Genomic DNA, 9,412 nt, shown 5'->3' with positions numbered 1-9,412 from the left:
CATATACTATTTGTTCCATGACTTTCGAGATGGAGGTAAGTATAGAAACAGGGCGGTAGTTGCCTGGGTCCAATTTGCTGCCCTTTTTGTGCAGGGGTTTACTCTTGCAATTTTGAAGTCTTTGGGTACTTTTCCCTGTTTTATGGAGAGGTTAATTATGTGAGCTATGACTGGTGAGATGACGGTTGCTGTGTTTCTGAGGAATTTGGAGGGGATATTGTCGTGGCCGGTGGCCTTGTTAGGTTGGAGGGCGCTCAGTTTAATGAGTACCTCTGCTGATGTTACCCTTGCTAGACTGAAATCATCTTGGCGTACCCCTTAGGGTGACCACCTGCTAAGAAGCCCAAGGGGGGACAAGGGGTATGTTTCTGAGGGACAATGTGGGACACTGCCCGGCGCGGAAGTGGTTTACCTATTTCTAGCACATACCATCTTACATAGTACATTAATAGTGCCCTATTCCACTAGACATGTGTAATATCTGATGTATGTCCATCAATAGGCCACCAATGTGTATTTCTTTCTAAATAAAGATTCATAACATTTTGAACAATGAATTGGCAAATGCTATTTAACTTAAGCAATTTATTCACTTCAAGCAACATTCATGAGAAGGTTCCAAATGTTTTTTCAGTATAGACACAGGAGTGCGAACCCATCAACATCACAAGGTGACAACAATGCAAAAAGTTGCCAACATAAAATCCTATGCAGAACAATGACATTTTCACCTAAAAGGCAACTGTAACCTAAAAATGGTAAATTTGCAACCCTGTAAACAGTCCACCAATGTTCAAAATCAATCAAACTACATCTTAGAGAAATGGGATATTAACTAGTTTTCTTCAGGTTTCTTCTTGAACTTGTATTTCTTGTTGGAGCGTACAGCATTGAGGAGAGCCTTCTCTTTCACTACATAAGAGTAGAAGTCCTTGCAACTGAATGTGAAGTTGCTCTTCACCTGGATTTCTGACTTGATGAGGTTTACCGAACATCTGTTCCTTGTGTCTGTCCAGCATCCTGTCATCAGTGAAAAGACCCTCTCCACTGAAGCATTGGTGATTGGTACACTCAAGAGGAAAGAAGCTAATGCTGTCATGTTTGGTGTGTGTGTGTGCTTGAGTAAGGTGGCCCACTTCTCAACGACTGAAGCTTCTGACTGCACAATGGCCTGTTGGTGTGGCAGAACAACACAATACTCATCATATAGTGCATCCATGTCCAATTGCTTGCTTAGCTGCAGGACTTCTACAGCTTCACAGAGATGGGTGAAGTTGAATGGGCTCTTCTGTAGTGCCAGGCTAGCCACTTTCTTCTGGTAGTTGGAGTCTGAGAAGTCATAGCGCTGCTCCAGGTAAGTGAGAGAGGACTGGTAGAAGTTGCACATATCCTCTCTGAGCACAGCTGCCTGCCTGTCTGGAAACTCATGGAAGAGTACACCCGTCTGGGCCCCAAAGAAACCATCACTCTGTCGTTGCTGTAGCTTGGTTTTTAGGGTGAACATCATATCGTAGAGCTCACAGACAGTCCCATCTTCTCGCTCCAGCACCAGCACAGTGTCGTGGAAAATCTTCAGCGCATTGCTGAGGAAGGACAGGTAAACCTAAAAGAAGTAAGATGAGTCAATGATCACTCTTTGCATTATCATAATTTCTCTTATCCCTGTTGAATGCAATTCAAAATAATTACCTGTAATTCAAGGGGGTTGCCCTCACCATCCTGGTCATCCCTGAACAGCCGCCATAGTGACTTTGGGCACTGTTCCTCTCCCAATGAGAGAAAATAGGCCTTGATAGGAGCCCAGCAGTCATGAAGCCTCTTCACTGCAGGCCACAGGCTCAGCCATCTTGTGGGCACATGTCTAAGCAGGGACTGGTACTCTATCTCCACAAAGGTGTGAACTGACTTAAGTTCCTCAACGCGTTTGGCAGATGAGGAGAAGTGGCTAAAGGTCTTGTTGACAACATTTTCTATGTCGATATTTAGCCGATCTCCTGCGTGTTTTGCACTGTTGTGAACGATGTGGGCCACACAGTTTGCCTTCAAAATAGAACTGTTGTTCTCTTTCAGTTTCTGGAAGACAGAGTTGTATCTCCCATAATTCACACTAGCATTGTCAGCACTATACGCAGATATCATGTCTAGTCCCAGTCCGTTTTCCTCCAGCTTGGTGACTATCTGGTTGTGGATCGCGTAAGATGTTTCATCACTGTCATCATAGAAATCAATGACCTTCGTCTGTACTCCCAAGTCTGGCGTCCAGTAACGCACTGACAGTGGGAAGAGCTTGGTGGTCCCATGATTGGAGGCATCTGAAGCCACTGAGAAGAATGGCGTGTGGGCTGTGGAGACACACACAGATGGGGTGAACTTGAGAGAGATTCTCTAAAAACAGATTATTACAAAAATACAAGACACTACTTTACTGTTTTGATCATTATTGATTTTATATAAATATAATCTATACAATTATTTAGGCCTACATCTTTTCAAAAATCATAGTTGCTTTTTTTTGTGAAATCATATAAGGTACACAGAGCCTGGTTTCACAAAGGCACGGAAGAGCCTTTAGCCTTTATGTTTGCGTTGGCTACTGATGCTATTTAATTTCATTGAAGTGAAGGAAACGTTGACTTTTAACATAGTAGAAGAATATCAATATGATTAGACATCAGTTAGCTAACGTCAGATAAATAGCTAACACAATATTACATCCATGAACATAACTTTAAATGTACCTTTAGTTGTTGCCTCTCGTTGCTCATGTAGTGGTCTTTTGAGGACTTTGAAACAATCTTCGACAGAGGCAGGGGCAAGCACATCAGTGACAATAGCTTCTGCCTTCGTCCGACCACAGGCCATCCTCTTGGCAATGTCCGAGTCCGGATAAATCGTTGGGGCTAGCTTTATGCCACAATCTCCTGCTCGATATGATGTAGCGTGTTGGACAGTGTGATACACACTCGTCACCTCTGCAGCAGTGACTTTGTCAGCTAGACAGTCGTTTTTGGGTCGGAGGAAAGCATCCATAGATTTCGATGTCTCTTTTTGTTGGACATTTTTCTTGTGTGTGTCAGTCAGTCTGTGTCGTTTGACATCGTATTCGCCTCCATGTCCGATTGAGAAGGACGTTTTGCAAATGTCACAGAAAACCCTCTCACTATCCCCCTCAACAGCCTTCAGCCACACATATTCCCTCTCCCACTCTTTCCTGTACCCACACCTTCTCTTTTTACTTACTGGTGCTTCAGACGCCATTTTCTATAGACAAGTTCACGCGACAAAACCACGGGTAGCGCGGCATAACCCTACACAAATGCACTTCATTTCCGCCGGAAGTCTTTTGCACAGCGTCTGTCGCCGCGCGTGCGGCCGTTTGCTGTCATGACGACGACGCAAAATTTGACAACCTAGTCAGCAGTTATACTGGGGGGTGGGTGTGGCAACTGTAGCGTGCTGAACTAGTCTCAAGTAATGCTAGTTTGGCTGCCAAGAGCTCAAGAAGCTAGAGCGAGCAATTCTTTTTTGAGCAAGCATTGATTATGCGTGACATGGTCTCAATTTGCGGGACGCATGAATTGGGGTTCAAACGCTGTGCGTGCACGCGCTACGCGGGACGGGTGGTCACCCTAGTACCCCTAGGTTTTTGTAGTAGGTCATGATGTGATCTACTCCAAAAAGTCCTGAGTGGGAGAGTAATTTATTTACAAGAGTTGTGGCTATGTTTGTGAAAAAAATGTTCAAGTACTTGGCCACGTCCAATTTGTCTGTGATGAGCCTGTTAGTTTAGTTTAGTTAGTTTTTTACTGCAGCCAAGCTGGTTATTGAGTAATTTCCAAAGTTCACAGGGTTTATTTTAGTTTTCCTCAGTTTTGACATTGATGAAATTCTTTTTGGCAGTTTTGATCATGGAGCTTACGTCATTTCTTAGTCTGTTTCTTTACATTTTTAGTTCAGTCACGTGGGCCAGGAGTTCACTGCTCGTGCTTTTGGAAATCATTGACTGACTTTTATGAAACTCAGAGCATTTTTTGTCTCTGGTTTTCATGGCGGTTAGTATGCCGGAGTGCATCCACGGCTCTGCGCGATTTTTTACCCTGGTTGTTCTTAGGGGGGCCAAATCATTGAGTATTGCAGAGAATTTATTTTTGAAACCAAGCCATGTTTCTTCAACTTACCACCGAGCTCATCTGACCAGTCCAGGCTCTCCAGTTCTAGGTTAAAGGCCTCGCTAGAGTAGTTTTTGAGGTCTCTAGATATGACTGTTTTGTGACAGCCGGCCTTTTGTTTTAGCCTTTTGCGGGTACAGAATATCATATAATGATCACTTAAACCACATGCTATAACCCCTTTACTGGAGATCTTGGACTTGTCAGAGGTCAGAATGAGATCAATGGTAGTACGTGTTGTTTCACATACCCGGGTGGGTTGGGTGATTAGCTGGCTGAAGCCGTGCATATCACAAATCCTACTGAAGGACTTGAAGACGGACGTGTCTTTACGTTGCATATCCGTGTTCCAGTCTCCAATAATAATTGTCTCTACATCCCCCACCTCAGCCAAACACCCATCTAATGTATCATAAAAGTCACTCTGTTCCGGTGGTCTATAGATTGTCCCGACTATTACAGATTTAGCATTGTCAAAAAGAATTTCAACCCACACAGATTCAATATTTTCATGATGCAGGTCAGTACGGTTTTTGAAATTGGTGTCTTTATGTATGTACATGCAGACACCACCTCCATTCACGTTCCTGTCCCTTCTGACTACAAGATAATCTTCAATTTCAATCTCTGAATCTGTAATGGAATTGTCCAATTTGGTCTCAGAAAAGCATAATATGCTTGCCTTACCGTTCATGAATAGCTGCCTGAGTTCAGCCAGTTTGTGTCTCAGGCTGTTAGTGTTCAGAGGAAAAATATGTAGTCCATTTTTGTTGCTTAAATGCACAATGTCGTCAGCTTGCAGATATTTGTCTTTGTCCGTTACAGCAACCGGCTTGCGGCCTGCCGTGTTGCTTGGAGCGGTGGGATGGTGGCGGGAGGGAGGCTCCGTTGTAGCTTTAGCCGTTGATATGCTAGCAGGGTGGCTAACAACATGGCGGATATTTGTTCCCTCGGATCTCGGTCAAACACGCAAGTGGGGCGGGTCTGTGTACCAACAAACAAGAGACAGCCAGCTAGTGGTGGTGATATGCTCACAGGAGCCAAACGAGGAGAATATGCTTTACAAGGGATTTTGACTCTTATCCTGCTACATACCCATGAACCCAACCCGGCCAAACACAGGGATCTACGCAACTCCTAAACTAACTGGACCAGCATCCTGACCTGAGGCGGAATTCACCCTCCACTGCCCTCAACCTATCCACCCTCTTCGTCCCCTCTGCAGCCCAGCAACAACTTCTGCAGAGGGCCCTCACCTTTGTCCCACGCCCCCCCCCCCCCCCCGCCACAACCTGGAGGAACTTCAAAAGGGACCTACACGAATATCACAGACGTCTCAAGATCATCGACTATTTTCACACCAAGCCTCACTCCTAACAACGACCATTCACCTTTCCATCCAACTGGGAACCTTTACTTACACAAGTCAATCCCAAAACCCAAAAAATCATCAGCACGGACAAACGGGCCCGGTATGGGCACGGGAAGGGGGTGCTGAGGGCGCTGCAGCACCCCCTAGTGGCAGGCGGGCAGTGCGGAGCTCCCCTGTCTGAATTATTATTTGACGGTTATTGCTGCTCCCGCTGTGCAAAATCGGTGTAATATGTAGCCAATAAATTCCACATTGTTGGTAAAATAATATTTTGGCCTGCCCCGAATGTTTTTTCTGTAGCCCCGGACAATTCTACCTCAATAATATAATACATTAACCGTGCTTTACGTGAACCTCATCATGACACTAGACAGGACGGCAGGACTGTAATTTCCCGTGTTCAGTGAATGCAACAGAGGCAAGACACCCGACCAATCAGAGAGTTGCATGGAAATAAAAGTGTGCTTGTGTCATTGAAGCTCGGCTGAGGTCTGTGTGTGTTTGTGGAAATAGTGCATTTAGTGTGTGTGAGAGAGATAGAGAGTGAGAGGGAGGAAGAGAGAGAGGGACCGGTGCCAGCAGGGGCCGTGTTGTTAGCATCTGGTTAGCTAGCTGCACTAACGGACATAAGGAGATGTTTGTCCACAACAAGCTGGAGGAGAGTCCTCTCCTCTCAGACTGAGAGGCTCAGGTGAGCTAAAGGACTCTCCGAGGGTTTAGATCAGGGGTTGGCAACCCGCGGCCCTTAAGCCCTCTGCTCTGGCTCCCTTGAGCTTAGACAAAAATAAGAAGGAAATAAAATAAAAGTATTTGTAGGACTTTAAATGTTTCGTATTTTGAGGTGATACTGTGACACATAAATAAAAAACAAAACGGTTTTAATTAGGTCAATTAAAATATGCGTCACATCCTGCTACGGTCCCGCGCGAGCGCCTTTTCTTGGAGGCTCGCGCGGGGACCCCCGGCTCGATGAGCGAACTAAGGATAAATCAAAGAAAAGTACCGGAGGAACACAGGATTTAATTCTGTGTGGACAGAGTTATATGCTTTCACAGCAAACAATGCTGGTTTACCGGTATGTTTGATATGTAGAGAGAAGTTGTCAATGGTGCTGCAGCCTTTACGTATCGAGGAACAACACGGGAGAGGAAGACAGCTGACAATCTTCAGTCATAATTCAATGGGGTATGTAATTTATTTCAGGAAACACGTTTCGTTATATTCCATGGAATGCTCTTAACGTCCCGATAGCAATGAATATATTAAATGCTTTGACAATAAATACATACAAAAATGAATCTCTGGAAGCCGTAGCGCTGTAAAAAGCACGACCAATCATTTTAGCTGGCCCGGCTAAAATAACTGGATGGCCTACCTGCCTGTCAGCCTTCCATCTGTGCACAAACTTATCTCGTGCCCTCATTGGTCATGTGCGCGTTCGTGTGTGTTGGAGGAGGAGGGAAGTCTGAAGGAAGAGGCCTATTTTTTCCGGTTGTGTATTTTCAAATTCTAGCGCACTCGAGCTGGTTTGTCCATTCTTACCTACCCCACCTTTAACTCTTTTTAGGGTGCAGCTATATGTTTTATTTATTTCAAAGTGGGCACATTTTAATAACATTTTTTCCCCCTTCAAATGTGCAGAGGACTCCCCAAGTGCTGTGTTTAATTTATTTTAAAGTAGGCCTGTGTATTATTTGTAATTCTCCTTATAGGAGTTCTTTGTTTCTTATTAGAGGTTAACAGTTTTATATAATGTAATAAATAGCCTAATAAATGCAAAAAAAACTGTAGTTTTTTTCTGATATAACAATAAATACAACTTTATTAGCTATCAAGCTATGAAATATGTTTTGCGGCTCCAGACAAAAAAATGTTTGGGAAAAAGGAGAAAATGGCTCTTTTGGTCAAAAAGGTTGCAGACCCCTGGTTTAGATGGTTAACTTTAGTCTAAGTTATCTCAGTGGGTCTCAAACGGTTTGGTCACAAATTGTTCAAAAGATTATTTCCGCGGCACACCTTCATATGATCATTATCGTTATAAAAAAAACAAGAGAATAAAGGAAAAACAGTTATGAAATACTATATGTCAGTAAAACAAGAATAAAGTTTTAAAGGGGAGTGATTTGTAAAATATCCATAAAGACAAAGAACATCTGATTACGGTTGTGTTTCATATGGGTGGTCAGATGTATCCATAGATCTCTTAATGTTGCTCTCAAAGTGCACCAGATTGATGCTTTTAACTTCAATATTTTTAAAATATCTTCCCGGGAGAGCTACACCCCGGACCCCCCTAGAGGAGGTGAGGTCCGCTCCCCACTCGTAAAAAATAGCACTTTACCCCTGCCTATATGCCGTGAGCTGATTATCGAGCCTTCATTGTAAGAGTCGCGGGTGTACTGTGTGTTTGCGTGTGGGGAGTGTTGCAGTAGAACATTCCACTGTAGCGCCCCTGGTGCTCACGCTTTTGTGCGTGCTCTATAGTGCCCGTAATAGTGTTCACTGGAGTCCAGCACCTCAGCACCCCCACTCAAAATACCTTCCCACGCCTCTGGGGCCCTGCGATCATTTCGGCCACCGACAGAAATCCGAGACAATCTGTCGGTGGCCGAACACAGGGCCCAAACTCAACTCACCATCAGTCCACACATAATTATTAAACCGACCGACAAAGGTTCCAAAATAGACCTCATGGATAGACATCATTACATCACGGAATCACAAAAACAACTCGGCAATCCACTCCACTACAAAGCTATTCCGGACACCATACAACCCCAAATTCAACTCAAATTAAGACCTAAAATACAAACCCTCTACCAACTGTATTACATCTCGGCCAAACAGAGGGACTTCCTCTTCGGACCTGTCACCCACCGCAAATTCTACCAACTACCAAAAATACACAAAGACCCTTCCACCTGGACCATTCCCTTTGAGGTTCCTCCTGGCAGACTAATCGTCTCTGACTGCAGCCGCACTTCTTACAATATCTCTGAGTATATAGAGGACTATTTAGGCCCCCTCTCCACCAAACACCCCAGTTATCTAAAATACACTTACCACTTCCTTGATATCATCAGACCCATGGTTGTTCCCACCTACTCCCATCTGTTCACCACCGACATTGACAGCTTGTAATATCAATACCGACTTAGGCCTCCTTACTGTCACCTCAACCTTCTCCAAATACCCAGACAATAAAAGACCAGACAAACACTTACTTTCCCTACTCTCCCTCTGTCTTAACAATAACGATTTTATTTTCAATGACCAACACTACCTCCAGATCCACGGAACAGCCATGGGTCAGCGAGTGGGAGCGAGAAGCACTGGCCAAGTGCACCTACTCTCCATCCCTCTACCGCCGCTTCCTAGACGACATCATCGGCATCTGGTCTCACGACATCTCACACTTCCCACAGTTTATAGACACCTTTAACAGCCATCACCCAAACATCAAAGTCAAATACACCATACATGAACATGAAGTAAACTTTTTAGACACCACAGTTTTTTTCAACCAATAAACACACATAAAAAAATACTCACCAATACTCACTTTAACATGCACTTTTACACAAATGTAGTTATCATACCGAACACACTTTCAAAGGCCTAATCAAATCCCAAATCATTCGTTTCCACCGCATCTCCTCCAAACTTTCTGACTTCAATAACTCCGTCAGAATTCTCTTCCACAGCCTACAAACTAGAGGCTACTTCAAACGCTTCCTCCGCCATATCAAGGACGCCACCTTGGCGGTCTCGCCCCCACTCGCTCCCCACCCCGCGGAAATGCACCTCAGGTCACCAATTCGGAACAGTCTCCACTCCCAATGTAAAGCAGGGGGGAGGGGTAATAATTTGT

The 9,412-nt window shown here is 44.4% G+C and overlaps 1 protein-coding gene across 1 annotated transcript; it reads right to left on the bottom strand.

Moving 5' to 3' along the window:
- Positions 1 to 327: 327 nt before the first annotated feature.
- Positions 328 to 3,627, bottom strand: LOC307017421 (uncharacterized protein). The gene is made up of 3 exons (XM_079647016.1): positions 2,739 to 3,627; positions 1,690 to 2,342; positions 328 to 1,603 (listed from the first exon to the last, which is right to left on the bottom strand). Exons 1-3 carry the CDS (start codon positions 3,256 to 3,258, stop codon positions 836 to 838), a joined length of 1,941 nt encoding a protein of 646 aa, XP_079503142.1. The 5' UTR covers positions 3,259 to 3,627; the 3' UTR covers positions 328 to 835.
- Positions 3,628 to 9,412: the final 5,785 nt, after the last annotated feature.

The sequence above is a fragment of the Notothenia rossii genome, assembly GCF_949606895.1.
Source record: "Notothenia rossii genome assembly, chromosome: 8".
Lineage (NCBI taxonomy): Eukaryota > Metazoa > Chordata > Actinopteri > Perciformes > Nototheniidae > Notothenia > Notothenia rossii.
The sequence above is the reverse complement of the archived record's forward strand: the minus strand, read 5'-3'. Positions and strand labels throughout refer to the sequence as shown.

What these genes read in the sequence shown, in the direction of transcription:
- LOC307017421 (XM_079647016.1), bottom strand. Translation starts at nt 3,258, where the DNA reads ATGGCGTCTGAAGCACCAGTAAGTAAAAAGAGAAGGTGTGGGTACAGG. An exon ending in ACGAGAGGCAACAACTAAAG is followed by an intron (nt 2,343 to 2,738) that starts GTACATTTAAAG and finishes GTGTCTCCACAG; the next exon opens with CCCACACGCCATTCTTCTCA. An exon ending in GCAACCCCCTTGAATTACAG is followed by an intron (nt 1,604 to 1,689) that starts GTAATTATTTTG and finishes TACTTCTTTTAG; the next exon opens with GTTTACCTGTCCTTCCTCAG.